The sequence below is a fragment of the Labeo rohita genome, chromosome 15 (genome assembly GCF_022985175.1).
Source record: "Labeo rohita strain BAU-BD-2019 chromosome 15, IGBB_LRoh.1.0, whole genome shotgun sequence".
In the NCBI taxonomy this organism is placed as follows: Eukaryota; Metazoa; Chordata; class Actinopteri; order Cypriniformes; family Cyprinidae; genus Labeo; species Labeo rohita.
Genome location: NC_066883.1, coordinates 29,045,914 through 29,068,573, shown reverse-complemented (window position 1 = coordinate 29,068,573; position 22,660 = coordinate 29,045,914). Strand labels below are relative to the sequence as shown.

Genomic DNA, 22,660 nt, shown 5'->3' with positions numbered 1-22,660 from the left:
ATGGGCATCCGATGACCCCTTTAAGACATGAAAAGAATAGTCGAAATGTGAAATTAAAACCGCCAGTAGGTGGCAGTAAGTGAATGTTAAAGAGTGAATCATTGAGATTCAACCGATTCATTCAAACAGCTGATTCGTTCAGAAACAAAGCATTTGACTGTGTTAATGAGTGAATCACTGAATCAGTTTTTATCAACCGATTCATTCAAAAAGCTGATTCATTCAATAAGTAATAATTGCTCAGAGACGCAGAACAGTGGTGTGAATTTTGTCTGGAACTATTTTCGTGGGCAAAATTGAGCAAAAACAACCAATATTAAGTCTAAACTGTAAGTTACTTATTGCTTTACTGAACTGAATGATTAAAATGATTATTAAATGTGTTCTGATATCTGCAGAAAAAACAGTACTCTTTGTGTGATATAGATTAAGTAAACAATATGACATCATGTAAATATAAAAAGAAAAACAGAAGCATTTTTGCCATCTACAATTTAGAATGCCTGGAATTTTGAGTTTTAATAGACTAATAAATCAACATGCGTGCACTTTGTGTGTGATTAGGTGATATAGCCTACTTGATAATGTCAGATCGCACATCATTACAACAACGCTTACCATATTATCGCAGAAGATACTGTATTTCGCACACCCCAGAGTCAGACTCGATTTGAGTGGAAAATCATCCACTTGTTTGCGCATGAGCAAAGGTGTTTTTAGGAGTCTAATTGCAAACGCCAGACCACTGATTCGTCAAACCTGCTTTCCTGCAGTCCGTGTTCTTTCGACTTAAGTAACAAATATGCTTTAGGGAAATGTATCGGAGTAAAAGTATACATTTTAATTGGGAAATGTAGTGGAGTAAAAGTAAAAGTTGGCTGAAATATAAAAACTCAAGTAAAGTACAGATACTCCCAAAAAATACTTAAGTACATTACACCACTGCTCTAGAGGGTGTTTGAAACACTGCACCATATTGTGATTCGTTCATGTGGTGGCACATTGACAGAAATGAAATCTGTAATGACCCTTGTCTCCTGCTAAGTAAACCTGCCTTTACTTCCTCACTACTTTGATTTCCTCCCTGCCTCTGTCTGCTTCCTCTCTGTCCTCTCTTCTCCACTCACTCAAGATCTGATGTATTATTTATATCTAAATGCAAATTTTACTGCATTAGACCTTCTGCCTGCTGCCCATGAAAACGGCTTTGGGTTAAAATGTGTGCTTCCAGTGCCAGGAAAGAAAATACAGCTAAAACCTTAATTAAAAAAAAGTTTTCTCTGATCATTCTGGTTTCTTAGAATATTGTAGCATTTGGCCTTTAAATTAAGGTTTTAATTACTGTTATGTTATCAGTGTTTTATACATAAAATACACGCATCTTGACCGTGATATCTCTCTATTTCCTTTAGAATAACAAATATTAATAAATCACAGGCTGTGTGATAGAATACAATAAATATAATATGAAAAGGGTTGGTTTTGATTTCACGCTGACCTTTTTCCTTCTCCAGTGGTACATGATCAGCATCGTTCACATCTACAACCGCTGGAGGAACAGTGAGATTCGCTGTTACGTCAATGGACAGCTTGTTTCCTACGGCGACATGGCTTGGCACGTCAACACCAACGACGTAAGACCACTTTGCTATCGCTCTTTCAGTCTGTAGCTGCCGGATGTTGTCTCAGAGAAATATCATCACCACTGTGTGCACAGTGTGAAATTAAACTATGAAAGATGCATTGATTTATCACAGTTTGGGAATAAATAAATGTTGTTTATTTCTGCCAGCACATCAAGCCTATCATGCAGTACGTGCTGCAGAAATCCTTTTTTTAATCATTATTTTGTCTTTTTATGTATATTTTCGATATGCTTGCATATATATATGAATTACTACAATTAATTATATTAATAATAGTAATAGTAAAATAAACATTTGTTTATTTTTTAAATATTGCTTTTCTATCTTTCTCTCTGTCTCTATATGTGACCCTTGACCACAAAACCAGTTATAAGTCGCATGGCTATATTTGTAGCAACAGCCAACAATACATTGTATGGGTCAAAATTATCGATTTTTTATGCCAAAAATCATTAGGATATTAGGTAAAGATTGTGTTCCATGAAGATATTTTGTAAATTTCCAACCGCAAATATATCAAAACCTAATGTTTGTTTAGTAATATGCATTGCTAAGAACTTGATTTGGACAACTTTAAAGGCGATTTTCTCAATATTTTATTTTTTTGGAACCCTCAGATTTCAGATTTTCAAATAGTTTAGTTTCTCGGACAAATATTGTCCTATCCCAACAAACCATAAATCAATGGAAACTTATTTAGCTGGCTTTCAGATTATGTATAAATCTCTATTTAGAAAAATTGACGCTTATGACTCTTTTTGTGGTCCCAGGTCACATATGTACGTGCTGGCTAGTAACTGATTACATGTAATCTGGATCATGTAATCAGATTCCAAAAATTAACTACTTGTAATTAGATTATATTACATTTTAAAATACTTGTAATCAGACTAGTTACTTTTTTATTGATTACATTATTACATATTATTCACGTAATATCAATAAATTATTAATAATTTATTGATTTTCCCTAATTCTTGTTTTTCATGTTTTAAATGTTCTTTTCTAAAATAGCCTACCATTTATATACATTTAGAAAGTCTTCCAATTTTGTGTACATTCACACAAAGATAAGTCGATTTACAAAAATAATTTCAATTTTAAGAAGTGGTTTCTAAACATTTTAATGATTAAAAGTAATCTAAAAGTAATCAAAAAGTAATCTGATTATATTACCTAAATGCGTAATGTAATGAATAGTCAATTACTGAATCCAAATTTCAAACATTTTTGGTAATATAATCTGACTACATTGTGATTACTTTTGAATTATTGAAATGTTGAGAAACCACTTCACTCAGTGGTGTGTGGTGGTGTTTCGAAATTAGGACGCCTCTTTTTTTTTTTTTTTTAATCAAATGTAAATTTATGCCCCAGTCGCATTCGCATCTTGGTTAAATAAACATTACTTACACAATTATATTTTACATTAACAATGTAATCAGTATATATTTATTAAAGCTAAGTATGAATCTCATCAAGTTAGTTTTTTTAAGCATTTTACATTTATTCCAAAAAACTAACTCAAGGCAGTAACAATTTAAACAACATATTTTATTTGTGAATTTATGTTTAACTTTTTAATAGTTAACTTTTACCTATTTTTGAATTTTTCAGATCATTAGTTACCAAAGCTTGATAAATACTGGTCACCAACACTTTACTTTCAATTTCACCAAGCTAAAAACTCCCACAGATCATGTTTTTACTTCATTTTAAGTTTTATTTTGACGTAACAAAGTGGTTATATTTAAGTGTGTGAGTTGTTTACTTACCTTTTTAAGTTAGTTGTCCCATTAACGCCATTATATTGTTCATTCAGACTGATTCGCGTTCGTGCACAAGCACAAGCACAAGAGGTGGGATTTATCTCATGCACCAATCACAGTCGAACATAACCAGACATATCCAATCATATCGCAATGTGACTCGTGACTTTCTCCATTCATTCTCAGTTACCCCCCACCAAACTCACCACACACTTTATGGGGTCTTTTAAAACTCAGTGGGCTCAGGGGAGGTGAGAGAGACGCGGACTACCTGTTGGAGAATGTGTCTTTAGAAAAAATGAATGATTTATAAAATACAAATATAATAATGTTATATTTTGTAATATTTGCATTGTTTTTTCCTATGATTTTTTTTCTCATCCAATGTGTTGTTCCTCCTCAGAGGCAAAATTATAACAAAATGTAATTATGTTTATATTTGAAGTAAACATGACAAAAATTCTAATTAATAAAATGGAACACTCTAATGTCGAAACAATCTGAACCTTATATGAGATATTGTCTTGGGGCTTCAACGATTGGATTAAAATTCACAGACCTTTGCCTCTGTTTTGCTGTACCTTGCTGAAAGCAATGTAAGATAATTAAAAGGTTGGACCGGCAGTGCTTAACCTCAGATCTCTCGGGTGCCGATTTTGATTAAACTAATAGGCAGGTTTCAGCGCAGAATAACATCTCTGTAATGCTACATTTCAATTACGCTGTGAACCATTACTCGCTTAGTATGAAGCTTGCATACTGACATCCACTATATTTCCACACCAGCGCTCTATTTTTTCCCTACTCCAAGCTGTTTTCTTCATGTGCTTATCACAGAGCTATGACAAATGTTTCCTCGGCTCATCTGAGACGGCAGACGCCAACCGAGTGTTCTGCGGACAGCTCGGAGCCATCTATGTGTTCAGCGAAGCACTAAACCCTGCTCAGATATTCGCCATCCATCAACTAGGCGCAGGATACAAGGTATGTATCAGATTTGCCAAAGTGTGTTACACACCAACACTTCGCAGCCACCATTGATCTCCAAGAGATGTTATTCCTTTGTCGGTGACATTTGGTTATTGATTAATGTGCGTTCCAACATGGTTTCACCACCCTGGGAAAATAATCATATTTTTGAGTGCTAAATCTCAGCTGATTTCTAGCTAGTCATTATCGTCTAGTTACAAAAAACAGGAAAATGAGGTGTAAAATGCTGCATTTACACTTGAACTTATTACCAAACATTGTTTGATGAGCTATATTCTTTTTGTTGTTGTGCATTATTGCTTTTACATTGAACGACTGGTTTTCCTTTTTTTTTTTGTTTTGTTTTTTTTGTTTTTTTTTCTACTTTGGCTTGGTTTTGTTGTTCTCAATCATGTTAGTTGAAGTAACTATTCAAGGGTTACTCCACCCCAAAATGAAAATTTGTTCCAAACCCATTAAAGCTTCATTTGTCTTTGGAACACAAATTACGATAGTTTTGATGCATTCTAAGCAGTGTAATTACCACAATCAACGTCCACAAACGTAGCAAGGAGATTGCTAAAATAATCCATATGACATCAATGAAAACAGCGTATCCACATGGCACAGCTGACAAAGAACAGCATACACTGTTTGGGTTCAGTGGATACTCTCCAAAATGGCGCTAGGGTGACGCAGAAGAGACAAATTGTTGAATGAAGTCATAATTTTTGTTTTCTTTGAGTAAAAAATAAAAATAAAAATGAATAATAATAATAATGATATATATGTATATATATATATATATATATATATATATATATATACATATATATATATATATATTATTTTTAATAAATCCAAAAGCATTAACAAGACAAAAACAACCACATAATACAATGGTGACAGGACAAAGAAACTGAGGAAACAAAGAGGACTAATGAGGATAACAAACAAGAATCCGGTGCAGCGAATAATTAAGTAACTTAACAAGGAAAGGAATAGATTTAAATAGATTTTTCCCCTATTTTTGCTTTGCTTTACCTGGCTTGCCTTTGTTTTATTTTGCATTGTTTTGTTTTGTTTTTGCTTTGCTTTGCTTTGCTTTGCTTTGCTTTGTTTTCTCAAGTCGTGTTAGTGTTTTTTTTTTTTTTTTGTGTTGATTTGCTTTGTTTTGGCTGGGTTTTGTTGCTCTCAAATGTTTTTAGTTGAAACACATATTTCCTGGCCTTACCTGGCTTGCTTTCATTTGTTTTTTGCTTTGTTTTGCTTTGCTTTGTGTTTTGCTATTTGATTTGTTTTTTGTTTGTTTTGTTTTTGCTTTGGTTTTGCTTGTTTTGACTGGGTCATGTTTTTCAAGGTTTTTACTTTGCTTTACCTGGCTTTCCTTGGTTTTGTTTTTTGTTTTGTTTTTGCTTTGCTTTGTCTTGGTTTTGTGGTTCTCAAGTCATGTTAGTTTTTTTAATTTATTTTTAATTTTTATTTATTTTTATTTTTTTGCTTTGTATTGGCTTGCTTAGTATAAGTTGGTTATGTTTTGTATAAGTCATGTTAATTGAAATTAGATTTTTTTCCCCCCTGTATTTGCTTTGATTTACCTGGTTTTGCTTTTTTGTTTGTTTGTTTGTTTGTATGTGGAAATAAACATATTTTTTTCCCCTGTTTTGATTTGTTTTGTTTTTTGTTTTATTTTTGCTTTGCTTTGTTTTGTTAAAGCTTGGTTCTGTTGTTGTCAATCATGTTAGTTGAAACTATTAAATAGATTTTCCCCTGTTTTTGCTTCGCTTTTTTATTTGGTTACCAAAACGTTTGTTTGATTAAACCTTAGGGTGCGTGTCCACCAAAGCGTTTTAGCCAGCTGAAAACGCCAAGTCAGCTGAGGGCACTTGACAGTGCAGTGCTTTTTTTTTTCGTTGAGACACTGTGGTTGTTATGATAAAAAATATATGCGTTTGCCATATACAAAGTAATTGCAAATACATAGCGAATGAAGTGTTTCTCCAAGCATTATTTTTTATAACAATAATATGGTAGTCCGGCAGTTCCATCCAATATGCCAGGTGCAGGGAAAACGCATTGGTGGACACACAGCTTCTGTTTGTTGTCGTGCAGTATTGCTTTTATATTGAACAACAGCAAAGTTTCTTGGCTGTGCTTCTTAATGAAGTCATCTGTTGATGAAGTCTGCCTCTGGATAGTTTTCAGTCTTTTTTTCCCTTTCATGTTTCTGACCTTTTGTCGTTAATTCTCAAGGTGCTTTTGAAGCGATTTAGTGTTTAATTGCGTCCATGGGGTAAACAGAGCAGGTTACTGTTTTTTTTTTTTCAAGGCTGTATGCTTATTAAATATGAAGCTCTGTCATATTAGTAATTAGGACTCGCAGCAGTTTTGCAGTCTCATTGTGCATAGTATAATTTTCTCTGAAGCACCAGGCTTTGATTAGTGACTCATTATCTAAAACAATAAACCACATGCATGGAACGGATAGCATATGTATCCCAAAAATGACATTACATTGGTTCAAAGCCGTTGTTTATGAATGATGAGCTTTTGTTAATTTAATTTCAAATTCTGACACCATCTTTATTGCTCCATTACAGTAGTGTTTTAGTTATGGGCTGTGTAATCTACAAGGACAAGTCAGCTAAGAACTGCTTACACTTATCCTAACAGTTTTATTTATTTATTTTTACCTTGTTTTAAACTACCTGGTAGACATTTGCACTGGTTTTTCCTCTAATCAGTGTGGGCTGGTCATTTCCCTTATTAATTGCGCTTCTGGACCTCTGATTCCCGCTGCCCCTCACGTCGTCGTGACGGGCAGGTTGGCAGAAATAATGAGCAGTCTGCTTCAGGGAGAAAGCAATTACCCACCCCAGATGAACCTGTGAATGGAGTCTCTCGAAATCCGAAAGGGGGTTGTATATTTCTGTGGAGTGCCAGCTATCAGGCTGCCTGTCAGCTCTTCGGGCTGATCTACCTTGTCTGGTAATAGGGCAGAGGCCTTTGGAGTTAATGTTAGCAGGGCTAGACCGCTGGGCCTGGCCCCCATTTGATGAAAGACGTGATAAAATGGGTTTTTAATTGTGATGGAGCCACTATAAGCATTATCCTGTCCTTTAAACTGGTGGACCGAACAACAGAATGAGGTTGCAAAAAAAATCAAAAAACACTTGCACATCCAAGTACATGTTTTAATGTAGCAAAACAAAACATGAATTTGGCCTGGCATATATCGATATGATATTTTGAATGCAGTCTTTTTGTTTGTTTGTTTTGCTTTGCTTTGTTCTATTTATTGTTTGCTGTGTGTTTTGTTTTGTTTTGCCTTGTGGTTTTGTTTTTTGCTTGGTTTCGTAATTCTAAAGTCATGTTAGTTGAAATGACTATTAAATAGATTTGCCCCCGTTTTTGCTTTGCTTTACCTGGTTTTGCTTTGTATTGTTTGTGTATTTGGTTTGGTTTGGTTTGTTTTGCTTTGCTTTGTGTTTGTAGTTGTGAAGTCATGTTGAAATAACTATTAAATAGATTTTTGTCATTTTTGCATTGGTTGATTTTGCTTGCGTTTATTTATTATTTATTTATTTATTTATTTTTTGCTCAGTATTTTGTTTTGCTTTGTTTTGGCAGGGGTTTGTAGTTGTGATGTCGTGTTGGTTGAAATAACTATTAAATAGATTTGCCCCTGTTTTTGCTTTTCTTCACCTGGCTTTGCTTTGTTTAGTTTTGTTTTTGTGTTGCTTTGTGTTATGTTTTGCTTTTTTTCTTGTTTTGCTCTGCTTTGTTATTTCGCTTTCCTTTTTTTTAAACTATTAAATAGATTTGCCCCTGTTTTTTTGCTTTGCTTTACCTGGCTTTGTTTTGTTTTTTGTGTTGCTTTGTGTTTTGATTTGCTTTTTTGCTTTTTTTGTGTGTGTGTTGCTTTGCTTTGTGTTTTTGTTTTGTTTTGGCAGGGGATTGTAGTTGTGAAGTCATGTTAGAAAATTAAGATTTTTCCTGTTTTTGCATTGGTTTATTTTGCTTGCGTTTATTTATTTATTTATTTATTTTTATTATTATTGTTTTTTTTTGCTTAGTATTTTGTTTTGCTTTGTTTTGGCTTGGTTTTGTAGTTCTAAAGTCATGTTAGTTTGAAATAACTATTAAATAGATTTGCCCCTGTTTTTGCTTTTCTTTACCTGGCTTTGCTTTGTTTTGTTTTTTTCTTTTTGTGTTGCTTTGTGTTATGTTTTGCTTTTTTGTCTTGTTTTGCTCTGCTTTGTTATTTCGCTTTCCTTTTTTTTTAAACTATTAAATAGATTTGCCCCTGTTTTTTTTGCTTTGCTTTACCTGGCTTTGTTTTGTTTTTTTGTGTTGCTTTGTGTTTTGATTTGCTTTTTTGCTTTGTGCTTTGTTTTTTTATGTTTTTGTTTTTTTCTCGTTTTGCTTTGCTTTGTGTTTTGTTTTGGCAGGGAATTGTAGTTGTGAAGTCATGTTAGAAAATTAAGATTTTTCCTGTTTTTGCATTGGTTTATTTTTCTTTTTTTCTTTTCTTTTTTTTGTTTTGTTTTGTGTTTTTGCTTTGTTTTGGCTCGGTTTTATAGTTCTAAAGTCATGTTAGTTCAAATAACTATTTTTGCTTTGCATTACCTGGCTTTGCTTTATTTGTTTGTTTTTTTAATGTGTGTGTGTTTTGTTTTGCTTTTTTGCTTTGTGTTTTTGCTTTGTTTTGGCAGGGGTTTGTAGTTGTGAAGTCATGTTAGTTGATAGTTAGTAGATGTTAGTGTGTTTTGTTTTGCTTTGCTTTGTGTTTTCGCTTTGTTTTGGTTTTGTAGTTCTCAAGTTATGTTATTTGAAATATTATTTTTATATAATATTATTCCCCTGTTTTTGCTTTGCTTTGCTTAGCTTTTTCGTTTTGTTTTTGCTTTGCTTTGCTCATTTAGTTTTTTGTTTTGCTTTGCTTTTTTAGGGCTGTAAAATGATTAATCCCAATTAATCGCACCCAGTGCACAATGTGTAAGTACTGTGTATATATATAATGTATATATAAATACACACACTTGCATGAATATGTAAGAAAAATATGTTCTGAATATAGATTTTTTTTTTTTACCCTTGTCTTGAATGACTTCTGTTTCCTGCCCCCAGCAACCAATGACACCATTATTTGTTCTGTTGACTGTAGTGTGTTGGGTCCCTTAGGTCCTCATAGCCTTCTTAGCCTTTTAGTAGAATACTTGCCCGGACACACACGGTCTCCTGTGATTTATGTGACTGATCCGAAGATGACCTGATTACCGCCTTGACTCACCAGAAAAAGGCAGTCTATGTTGCAGCTGCCTAGAAACACTGACCCCTAATCAGACCTCTTTACTTGAGGTCCTGTCTTAACTGAAGCATGAACAGGTTTGGGCTCAGATTAGCAGTTTTCAGTGTCACATGATCCTTCAGAAATATGCTGATTCGCAGCTCATGTGGAAACCATGAAACACTTTTCATTTTTTTCAGGATGAGTATAACGTTGAAGTGGTACTAGTCCCTTTCTTTGTCTTTCTCCCTGTTGTCATGGAAGACAGATGCACTCTGTGATACGAGAATTACATCATCAGTTTCTGCTGAAAGTGTACCAGACGTTACGCCGGCGTTCTGTCAGGTTTATTTTCATCTGATGCTGTGCTCTCAGCTTTTTTGCAAAACTGTCAGCATCCATTAACATGCTGCGGTATTTATTTTCCAGTTAGTCTGATGGATTTTGAGATTTGCTTTGTGCTGTATCGTATGTTTGCAGCCGCAACCTGACCAGCAACAGGTGACATTTACGCTATCTCTCTTCAGCAGGGTAAACCAAACAACATGAATCTTTTTAGGTCAAAATAGGCATACAGATCATCAGATCTGGTATGCGTTTCTTTTTCTCGCTCTCTTCTCCATTTTGAAGAGGATAAAGATAACACTAACGTAAGCGACAGCTAAACAGATATACTTGTTTGCATATAATGATGTATTTATTTGCTCACAGGCTGTAAAAGGAAAAATATGAAAAACATTTTATCAAGTTTATTGCCTTAGAAACAGTATCCACATGGCTATAATATAACGACAACAAGTTAATTACAAACACCCTCCTACATCTTTAAACAGACACTGGTGCACAGTTATGGATAATGAAATATGAATATGGGCCAGGTAGTTAGTTTCTGAATGCAGCTGAGATTTATGTCTGTTCAGAAATTGAAATAAAATCAGCAGTTGTTAACATTACATTTTTATTCTTTGTTGGAGTTAGAATGAGGGTAATTTTACATACATTTTTATTCAAAATGTCAAGTAATATAAATTATATTTGCTGAATAATGAGTTAATTGATTGAAATATATCACTGGACAAGAAAAATTTAGTGCAGAATTATTTGGAGTATTTATTGTTGAATTATGTTTTTTTTTTTTTTACTGCGTTTTTGATTTCAGCCTTGTTATGTTTTAATGTTAAAAAATGTTTAATGAAAAAATCTTACAGACCCCAAACTTATGAACAGTAGTGTGTAATATAAATTATTTTAACTATTAAGACGGATATTACAATTCTATACTGTTTTATCAAAATCATAAATTGTAAATGCTACAAGTGAATTTGGGCATCGTAATACAAATTAATATGCATTTTGAGATTTATTAAAGATTACATTTAAATAAAAATAGATTAACTAAGCCCCTACAATACATAAATATTCAATTTTAGCTGATACATTTAGATTGAGTGTAAATTTGATAGTATTTTAAGTAACTTGATATTTACTGAAATAATGATTGAAATATAATGTGACATCAACAGCGTAGTGCCGAACTATTTGGAGTATTTATTGTTGAATTATGTGTCATTTTACACAAATATAACAGGAAATAAAGTATATACTCCACAGTATGCAGTATGTAATGGACTAGTATTCAATTTCTATTCGATTTAAAAATAAAAAAATGTTTTTATCTCACAATTCTGACTTTTTTCTCAGAATTGCGTGATACAAACTCACAATTCTGACTTTTTTTTCTCTCAGTTGCTAGTTTGCATCTCGCAATTCTGACTTTTTTCTCAGAATTGTGTGATATAAACTCGCAATTGTGAGTTATAAAGTCAGAACTGTGTGATATAAACTCGCAGTTGTGAGTATTGTAGAATATAAACTCACAATTCTGACTTTTTTTCTCAGATTTGCATGATACAAACTCACAATTCTGACTTTTTTTCTCAGAATTGCGTGACACAAATTTTCTCAAAATTGTTCAAACTTGCTTTTTATAAAGTCAGAATCAAAAAACTTGACTTTTTTTCTCAGACAAACAAACTGCAGTTCTTACTTTTTCTCAGAATTGTGTGATGTAAACTGTGAGTTATAAAGTCAGAATTGTAGGATGTAAACTCACAATTCTGACTTTTTTTCTCAGATTTGCAAACTGGCAATTCTTACTTTTTTCTCAAAATTGTGTGACAAACTTGCAATTAGTTATAAAGTCAGAACTTTTTCATAATTCTCTTTTTTTCTCAAAAATTGTGAAACTTGCAACTTACTTTTTCTCAGAATTGAGTTATTGTCAGAAGTAAAGTATGTAAACTTGCAATTCTGAGAACATATCAGTCTTTTTCCCCCCTCAAAATTGGACTTTTTAACTTGTTATTGTGAATTTATATCTCACAATTCTGAGAAAAAAAATTCAGAATTACCAGAAATGTCAGAAATGTGAGATATAAACTTACAATTGTGAGAAAAATTTGTGAGATATAAACTTGCATATATAAATATGCAAAAAGATATAAACTTATAGACTTATATAGACTTTATTTCTTGTAATTGTGAATTTATATCATGCAATTCAGACTTTTATAACTTGCAAATGCAAGTTTATGTCACGCAATTCTGAAAAAAAAAATATTTTGAGAAAAAAAGTTGCAATTATTATTTTTTTTTTTTTTTTATTATTTTTTTAATTCAGTGGTGGAAGTGGGCTTCCATAGTTTTCTGCCCTTAATTAGAATGACATAGAATGACATCCAGACATGCTGATACATAGGTACATATATATGTTACCTGGTCACCTAGGAAACCATAAACAATGTTTTTGTTCATGCAGGCGTTATCAAGTGTGTGTCTGCTGATAAAAAGACAGGTGATTTTCTAAAAATGCCTTGTTATCATAGTCTGTTTACTGCACATTGACTTAGTTAGCACACGTCTAGAGCGGGTCACATCTGGATGACATCATCACCTGGGATGTGCTGCAGGTGTTGGGCCGCAGGCCTTTGATTTGACAGCACACGAAACAACCTCATGAATGATAATTCAGCTGGGGGACTCCCACATCGCCCCTACTTCATCTTCATGATTATTTCATGTCACCAAGCTCATTTATTATTCATCGCGCTCCCACGACTTTGGATAAGATTTAATCACTGCATAAAAAGAATCTTCTCCTTTTCATGCTAGGAATAGTAAATCCTTTAATAAGCACATGGAATAATAAGATTTACATAGATGTACTATTTTAAGACGTGTTAAATATACATTGTGGTATTTTGAGAGAATTCGCACATTAGTTAATTCTCTCACCTTTAGAAGCAAATTTAGACCAGATTTTCTTTTTAATCCATTTTTTATCTTTTTTACCTCCTTAGAGTACCTTCAAATTTAAATCAGAGAGCGATATCCATCTGGCTGACCACCATAAGCAAGTATTGTATGATGGGAAGTTAGCAAACAGCATTTCCTTCACTTACAACGCCAAAGCCACAGACGCTCAGCTTTGCCTGGAGTCGTCGCCCAGAGAAAACCCATCCATATTCGTGCATTCGCCTCACGCTCTAATGCTACAGGTAAATGTCTGCTTAATGCTTTAAGACTGCGTTCTACTCTCTTAATCCTAAATAAACCACATAATGGTTGGTAATGTCACTAAATGTTAATCTGATGCTGCATTGTTTAGCTAACCCCACGAGATAATGTCAGTGTTTGCCATTCAGTGGTAATTGTTCGGAGGAACGCATTTCTGCTGAGATTACTGAGTGGTTAATGCGAGTCAGTACTTTTAACGATGGTAAAAAGGTAATTACTGAATGCATCCACCATTACTTTTTAATCCATTTGGTTTTTTTCCTTTGGTTTCTGTGTAGGATGTGAAGGCCATCGTTACACACTCCATTCACAGTGCCATTCACTCCATTGGTGGTATCCAGGTGCTGTTTCCTCTCTTTGCACAGCTGGATTTCCATCAGCACAGTGAAAGCCAAGTGGAGACCACGGTGTGGTAAGTAACATCATTTCCACCTTTTGAATAAAATTAAATTAATATGTTTGCTCAGCAAGGACGCATTAAATTGATTAAAAGTGACAGGAAAGACATTTAGAATGTTACAAAAAAGTTCTATTTCAAATAAATGATGTTCTTTTGATTTATATACTCATCAAAAAATCCTGAAAAAATATTCATTTGAGATTTGTCAAAGATTACATTTAACAATGTTATTAAATATTAGTGTTTTAAGCATTATCTTTAGGTGAGTTGATGACAAATGTAAAAATAGAGGAACTGAGCACCTAAAATTAAAGGGATAGTTCAAAAATAAAAATTCTGTCATTAATTACTAACCCTCATGTCATTTCAAACGCATAAGACCTTCATTCATCTTTGGAACACAATTAAGATATTTTTGATGAAATCTGAGAGGTTTCTGACCCTGCAACTACCAGAAAGGCCCAGAAAAGTAGTTGACATTAGTGGTTCAACCACAATTTTATGAAGCTATGAGAGTACTTTTTGTGTGCAAAGAAAACTAAAATAACCACTTTATTCAATAATTTCTTCTCTTCTCATAGCACTCCCATGAACTTGCGTTGAAGTCTGATGCTGAAAAGAAGAAACTGTTGAATAAAGTAGTTACTGTTGAGGTCATAAGTTTACATACACCTTGCAGAATCTGCAAAATGTTAATTATTTTACCAAAATAAGAGGGATCATACAAAATGCATGTTATTTTTTATTTAGTACTGACCTGAATAAGATATTTCACATAAAAGACATTTACATATAGCCCACAAGAGAAAATAATAGTTGAATTTATAAAAATGACTTTATGAATTTATAAATGGTTCTTAATACTGTGTTGTTATCTGAATGATCCACAGCTGTTTTTTTTTTTTTTTTGGTTTAGTGATAGTTGTTTATGAGTCCCTTGTTTGTTCTGAACAGTAAAACTGCCTGCTATTCTTTAGAAAAATCCTTCAGGTCCCAAAAATTCTTTGGTTTACCAGCATTTTTGTGTATTTGAACCCTTTCCAGCAATGACTGTATGATTTTGAGATCCATCCTTTCACACTGAGGACAGCTGAAGGACTCGTATACAACTATTACAGAATATTCAAACGCTCACTGATGCTTCAGAAGGAAAAAATTATGCATTATGAGCTGGGGGGGGAAAAACTTTTGGAATTTGAAGATCAGGGTAAATGTAACTTATTTTGTCTTCTGGGAACCATGTAAGTATCTTCTGTAGCTTCTGAAGGGCAGTACTAAATGGAAAAAAATATAATATTTAGGCAAAACAAGAAAAATCTACACATCTTCATTCTGTTCAAAAGTTTTCACCCCCAGCTCTTAATGCATCGTTTTTCCTTCCGATGCATCAGTGAGGGTTTAAATCTTCTGTAATAGTTTTATATGAGTCCCTCAGTTGTTCTTTCTGTGAAAAGATGGCTATCAAAATCATACAGTCACTGTTGAAAAGGGTTCAAATACACAAAAATGCTGAAAAAACAAAGAATTTGAGGAAGAACAGCAGGCAGTTTAACTGTTCAGGACAAACAAGGGAGTCATGAACAACTATCACTAAACAAAACAAAACAAAACAAAAAACACACACACACACACACACAGCTGTGGATCATTTAGGTAAAAACACAATATTAAGAGTGTATGTAAATTTTTGAACGGGATCATTTTTATAAATACAACTATTATTTTCTCTAGTGAACTATATGTAAACATCTTTTATGTGAAATATCTTATTCAGATCAGTACTTCTTTACCTCAACTGGATTTTTGTTTTCTTTGCACACAACAAGTATTCACATAGCTTCAGAAAATTAAGGTTGAACCACTAATATCACATGGACTGGAGCATTCTAGATGAGGGAGAGGGAGAATTATTAATGACAGAATTTTCATTTTTGGGTGAACTATCCCTTTTAAATTTCTAATGTTAGCCAAAAGCGACACAGTAAATGAAAAAAAAAAGCTTAATATCAGCCATAAGCAATCTGCGTTATTGGCTGTGCAGGATGTTCTTACCATTTGTTCCATTATTATTTGGTGAGCAAGTCTTTTCATCTTGAATCTTAAGTGGCTACCCAGTTGTGTAATGAGATGTTTTCTGTGCAGTTCCACTCTCCTGGCCTTCCTGTTCGAGCTACTCAAGAGCTCAGTGGCAATGCAAGAGCAGATGCTTGGTGGGAAGGGTTTCCTGGTGATTGGGTACCTGCTGGAAAAGGTGATGTCACTGTTTTCTTTTGTTTTTCTTATTCCAGCATACAATTTAGACTGGTTAGAGCTAAAGTGTGTAATTTTGCGCTGTTAGCAGCACCAAATGAAATTGCAAAAAGGATGTTTTCCAAATAAGCTTTCCCAAACTGTTGTTCAGACAAAATTTGCATTGGTTAAAAGCATTGGGCGTTGGGCCACTCAAATAAACAGAATAATGTTTACACTCTTCGGGGAAATCAGCTTACAAATGTGCATTAATTTTGGATAACACCTTAAACTGCAAAACTTCAAGAAACTTTTATGGACTTGCTCCTTCCTGAAAATCGTTTAAGAGTATTAGGATTTGTATTTCTGAAGGAGTTGTCATGACCTCGATAAACTCAAGCTTTTGTAAGCACAAGCTGAATTTAAAAAACACGCACACTATTCGATTGCTAGGACAGAGGAGAAATGACACATTATGGTTGATGAATGACAAACGTACGCTTTAACATTTCCACGGTGAATGCCGGTTCAACAGCGCTATTATGTACCTCCTTGTCCATGGGTTTATTGCAATGACATACAAAATTAACCCAGTGTCATTTTTCTTTTTTCTTCTCACTATCTTAGCTGTCCTTATTTCATAGTCTCAGTATACCCTTGGCTCCATCTAAAGTTGGCGCTTGCGTAAAAGACTTGCTTTGTCATTTAACAGCAGCAGCTGTAAATCTGTGCTAGATGGCACCTGAATGATCCCGCTGCCTTGCGTCCTATTCACACGTAGCCGGCCATCTGTTTGTGTCTGGTTTATACTCACTCCTGTCTCACACCACGCACCTGTCTGGACCTCAGGTGCCAGCTGAGACTAATAACACACAAAGTTTCTACAAAGTTAAAGTTTTTGTTTGGCTGCAAAGTCAAATAACAGCTTCAGGCTTCATTTATTTTATAAGGAAACTGAGAATTGAAGGTTGGTTTGGTGAACAAAAATCTCATAATTGTTTCTCAGGCATCACGGATGCACATCACCAGAGCCGTTCTGGAGCAGTTCCTCGCTTTCGCCAAATACCTAAACGGCCTTACCCACGGCGCGCCTCTCCTGAAACAACTCTGTGACCATATTCTGTTCAACGCGGCTATTTGGATCCACATACCTGCAAAGGTGAGCAAGGTCATGTCTTTTCCAGAGGATACTCGGGTACGTCCCGATGAAACATGACAGCAATTAGGAGCATCTGAGTATGTTGTGATGGGCACTGCTGTCATGAGACCGTAGTGACCTGGTCAGATGAGCACAGGGTTTTGCTGAAGTAAACAGAAGGCAGAGTTAACTCTTTATTGTCCACATGCATAAAGTCCCATCCTATTTTTTAATACATTCTCATCTCCTTTCACTTGAAAATGAAGTGAAATGGTTTATTAGCACCTTTAATATTGACTTTAATATCTTGGTTAATGAGTTTCATCTCATGTCATCCAAAAAGCAGACACTTCTTTGTTCAAAAAAAAAGCTTTTTACTGAAATTGTTCAATGCTTTTTGACAGTTACAACTTCACAGTTTGTCACCTCATTTACCTTGTTTAGAATTTGCCAGAAATTCACATCCTTGAAGAAATGTGACATTTTTCTTTAAAAAGAGTTACGGTTTGGTGTCTTGTAAGCAGTTTTGTCACAGATGGCTGGTGTATGTAGAGTGAGTTTTGAGTTTGAAAAAAATTACTTTTGAAAATTTTTGCTTTGTTATGACCCATGAAGAAGAGGATGAGGCGTTTCTGAAAAAAGGCCAGACTCTGTGCTGCTAATATGTGTTGCTCACTTCAGTTTCTGCACTGCTGCTGACTGTCATGAATAAATAAAAGAGATACGGAACACGTACAGGATCAAAACAAAAACCTACGGTCACTGGAAGCTTGCCATGGCTCCAAAAGGAGAGAGATAGTGGGAGTCTCTCTCTTTTTTTTAAAAGAGATGATAGAAGAAAAAAAAAAAGAAAAACAGATGGAGAGGGCCGGAGGGAGTAAAAGAAAGAAAGAAAGAATAGATGAATGATGGAAGAAAAAAATAGAGACGGAAGTAAAATAAAGAGAATGAAAGAAGTGAGGAAAAGAAAGAAAGAAAAATGAAGGTAGGAAGGACGAAAGTCAGAAAAGGCGAAGGAAGGAAAAAAGGGAAAGAGGGAATTTTGCAAAAGGGAGAGAAAGATGGAACCGGTCAAAGAAAGAGGGGAAAAAGAAAACAAAAGGAAAGAAGTGAGGAAGAAAGATAAAATAGGCAGGAAGGAGAAAGATACAAGAAAAAGAAAGAAAGGTTAAATGATGGAAAGAAGGAATAAAGACAGGAATAAAATAAAGAGAATGAAAGAGAAGAAGTGAAGAAGAAAAAAGAATGTAGGAAAGATGAAAGTAAGAAAAGAGGAAACGTAATTGAAGAAGAAGAAGCTAAAAGTGAAAAAAAATGGAAGGATAGGAAGGAAGGTGAAAGAACGAAGGGAGCAAAAGTGAGAGAAAGATAGAACAGATCAAAGAAAGGAGAAAAAGAAAAATAAGAAAGAGAAAAAAAATGGATGAATGATGGAAAAAAAATTAAGACAAGACTAACATAATGAGAATGAAAGAAGAGTGAGGAAGAGTAAGAAAGGAAACAGAATGTACCGTAGGACAGACAGAAGTCAGAAAAGAGGAAAAGTAAGAATGCGAAAAGAAAAAAAGGGAAGATGATAAAAGTGTAGAAAAATGGAATGAAAGAAGGAACGAAGGAAAAGAGGGAAGGTAGCAAAAGAGAGAGAAAGATAGAATAGGTCAAAAAAATAGGGGGAAAAGAAAACAAAAGGAGAGAAGTGAGGAGGGAAGATAGGAAGGAAAGAGCAAAACATCAAAAGAAAGAAAGAAAGAATGGATGAATGATAGAAGCAATCAGAGTTATATTATACTGGCACTCCCAAGCTTTAGAACAGCATAGATGAGTTTTTCTCTTCATCAGTCCAAAACAAGTCCAATAAAGTGCATCTATCCATAATAAAAAATATTTAAAACTTAAGAATCACTTTGAACAGTTGTACACAGAACTTGCTGCTCTGGCAAGGGGCAGTGGCATTATGTGAAAAAGAATGCGTTTTTTTCGAACCACCAGCATGTTCTAGAAACCCCCAAAACAAAATCAAGACTTTGTAAAAGAGCATAATAGGACCCCTTTAAAACAAGAATAACAAAGAGAATGAAAGAAAAGCAGTGAGAAAGAAAAAGAAAGAAAAAAGACGTAGGTAGGTAGGTAGGATGAAAGTAATAAAAGAGGAAAAGTAAGACAATGCCAAAAGAAAAAAGGAAAAAGATAAAAGTGAAGAAAAATGGAAGAAAGGAAGGTATCAAAAGAGAGGGAAAGATGGAACAGATCAAAGAAAGAGGAGAAAAAGAAAGAAGAGAAGTGAGAAAAGAAGATGAAATAGGAAGGAAGGAGGACAGAAAAGAAACACAAGAAAAGGAAAGAAAGAATGAAAGAAAGAAAGAAAGAAAGATGGATGGAAGGTAGAAATCAAGACAGGAATAAAATAAAGCTAATGAAAGAAAAGAGAGGAGGAAGAGAAAAAAGGGAGGTGGGAATTACAAAAGTCAGAAAAGAAGAAAACAAAAAAAGGGGGGAGAAGAAGATAAAAGTGATGAAAAATGGAAGGAAGGGAAAGAAGGAAGGTTGCAAAAGAGAAAGAAAGATGGAACAGGTCAAAGAAAGAGGGGAGAAGGAAAACAAAAGAAGAGAAGTGAGGACGGAAGGAAGAAAGAAATAAAGAAAGAAAATGGAAGGAAGGGCGAAAGTCAGAAAAGGGGAAAAGTAACAGAATACCAAAAGAAAAAGGGAGAAGATAAAAATGAAGAAAAATGGAATGAAGGAAAGAATTAGCAAAAGAAAGAGAAAGATGGATTAAGTCAAAGAATGAGGGAAAAATAAGCAGAGAATCCAGGAAGGAAGATACAATTGGACTGAGGGAGCAAAACATCAGAAGAAAGAAAAAGAAAGAAAGAAAGAGTGATGCAAGGAAAAAATAAAGACAGGGATAAAATCAAGAGAATGAAAGAAAAGAAGTAAGGAAGGGGAAAAAGGAAAACATCAGGAAATGAGGGAGAAGGAAATAGGCTAAAAAAAGGTGTATAAAAAGATACATAAAAGGAAATAGGAAGAAAAATAAAGAAAAAAAAGGAAAAACAAAATAGAATGAATGACGAAAAAGTTCAAAATTAAGAAGAGATGAAAGTAAGAAGGATCAAAGTCAGAAAAGAAAAAGGGAAGAAGGAAGATTAAATTGGAAGGAAAAATGAAAGGAAGCAAGGGGGAGAAAAAAAACAAACCAACAGAGAGAAAAGAGAAAAAAAAAACAAACATGGCTAGATGGATGAATTCAAAAAGCAAGAATAGAAGGAAGGAGGACAAAGTGTAAGAAAGGGAAAAAAAGAAAAACATGAAGGAAAGGAAACATGAACAGGAAAGAGAGGAAGTGAAAGAAAGAAAGAGAAAAACAAAGAAGGATAGAGAGAGGGAGTGTGAGACGAGTTGAGGATAATGAACAGAGCAGCAGCAGTGTTCTCTCCTCAGGCCAGAAGAGTTCATGGACTTGCATCATGTTTTTTTATCCTTCCTCCGTTCCTTCCCATTATCCCTGCCTGTCCTCGCTGGAGAGCTCAGTCTGCCTGTATGAGTGGCCTGTAATTGGATGAGTTACGTACCTTCATCAGCGGTTTTTGTCCTCCAAGGTTTTCCCGCAGCAGCGTCACTAGTGAGGCCTGACCTGCTGCTCACAAACAAACCACAGCACCTTTTGACTTTCGGCTTCACCCAGAAATATTCAGCGTATCTGCTGTTCTGCGGCAGAGTTAGCCATGCCAGCAGTGTCACTCCCATGGATATCCAACAAGAAAAGAATTTTAATAAGGGAGCTTGGGATGTAGTTTAGAAACAACAGAAAGACATTGGAAAGTAATCATCAGTGTTTTGTATTCTTACCTGCGGCAGCTGTAACCTTTTGTAACTGTGTGTGTTTTTCTGTTGTTCAGGTTCAGCTCTCGCTGTACACGTACCTTTCAGCTGAGTTTATTGGCACAGCAACAATCTACAACACCATTCGTCGAGTGGGGACAGTGCTGCAAATCATGCACATACTGAAGTATTACTACTGGGCTGTGAATCCGGACCACACCAGCGGCATCACACCTAAAGGCCTAGGTCTGTATACACACACACACACACACACGCACGTCTGGTCAGCTATCCTCGTAGGGACTCTCCATGAGCGTAATGGTTTTTATACTGTACACCTAAACCTACCCGTCACAGGAAACTTTCTGTGTATTTACTTTCTCAAAAAAACTCATTCTGTATGATTTATAAGCTTTTGTACTCTTCATGTTTTGTACCTTTTTGGTCTGTGTGTATTCAGGGTTAAGTCCCTACCAGTACTGTAATTAAAAAAGGCAAACCCACAAAAAAAAAAAAAAAAAAAAAAAAAAAATATATATATATATATATATATATATATATAATGTTTACAAAAATTGCTATATATAAATATATATTAATTAAATAATTAATAAAAAAATAGAAATAATTAACAAATATTAAAAAATAAAATGAAAAACATGAAATATAAATATGTGTATATATATATATATATAATGTAATAAAATGTACACATACATACATTTAAATATATATATATATATATATATATATATATATTTAAAAAATTGTATGTCTACCAAAAGGAGTAATAAATTAATTAAAAATTATGAATTATAAAAAATCTACATATATATATATATATATATATATATATTTTATATGTGTGTGTGTGTGTGTGTGTAACAAAATATATATATATATATATATATATATATATTCACACATTTTTATTTATTAATGTTAAATTTTTATTCACTGAAAACATGTAATTTTTCTTCTAAAAATTTTACCTGTAACCAAAGTTATTAAAAAAGTTTAAAAAAAAGAAAACAAAAACAGCTAAAAAAGTCAATCATATATTTTACTTCCATATACTTACAATTATTTCACCCATTCAATATTATTCTTTACTTTATTATTCTTACTTTTTTTGTTTATTTAATATTAAAATAACATTTATTGCTAGAAAATAACAGAATTTTAAATCAAGGTTTTAAACTATATTCAAACACACATTTTGCTAACAGACTTGCATGACATTGCAATTTTTTTCCTGAACTAAAAACAAAATAAAATATCCTTTTAATGTAGCTCAGCTCTGTTGCATTACATAAAATTCTGTCTGTTTTATCATGTCACCTGCCTTCCACCTCTTTCACTTTGTCTAAAAACTCCCCATGTGCTGTCTCCTCATCATGTACACGGTTATCATGAGTGACGACAGCGGTTGGATTTTCACCCCGTCGCTGTCACCTCCTGATGAGTAACAGCACTTTTAAATAAACCTAGCTTTGTGCTGGTGCTTTTCCCTGAAATTTGGCACCATTTCTCTTTCCCACCCTTTCAAACATGCTTTAAACCCTCAGTACAGAGGTAGAAAAGAGCACAGAGGAGTAATAACCCATGAAAGCTTCACATTGTGATAGACACTAGAACTAGCCATGTGGGCTGAATTTCACATGGCTCACCCCGCAGCTCCCAACTACCCTTTCATGGCTGAAAATATGCTTTTCTTTTTGTCTCTTACAGCCCTTTTTTCATAGATCATGGCTTTTAAATGTACCTCACACACGTCTTTCGTGTCTTATAACACGCTTTCAGGTGCACACTCTTATTTTG

At 34.1% G+C, this 22,660-nt stretch overlaps 1 protein-coding gene across 1 annotated transcript in view; it reads left to right on the top strand.

Moving 5' to 3' along the window:
* The window catches only part of nbeab (neurobeachin b), a 366,342-nt gene that overhangs the window by 99,572 nt on the left and 244,110 nt on the right, over positions 1–22,660 (top strand). The window contains exons 7-13 of the mRNA XM_051129640.1: positions 1,515–1,634; positions 4,253–4,399; positions 13,034–13,231; positions 13,529–13,662; positions 15,793–15,901; positions 16,886–17,038; positions 20,917–21,085. Coding sequence (XP_050985597.1) covers positions 1,515–1,634; positions 4,253–4,399; positions 13,034–13,231; positions 13,529–13,662; positions 15,793–15,901; positions 16,886–17,038; positions 20,917–21,085 — 1,030 coding nt within the window. The remainder of the gene's footprint in view (positions 1–1,514; positions 1,635–4,252; positions 4,400–13,033; positions 13,232–13,528; positions 13,663–15,792; positions 15,902–16,885; positions 17,039–20,916; positions 21,086–22,660) is intronic.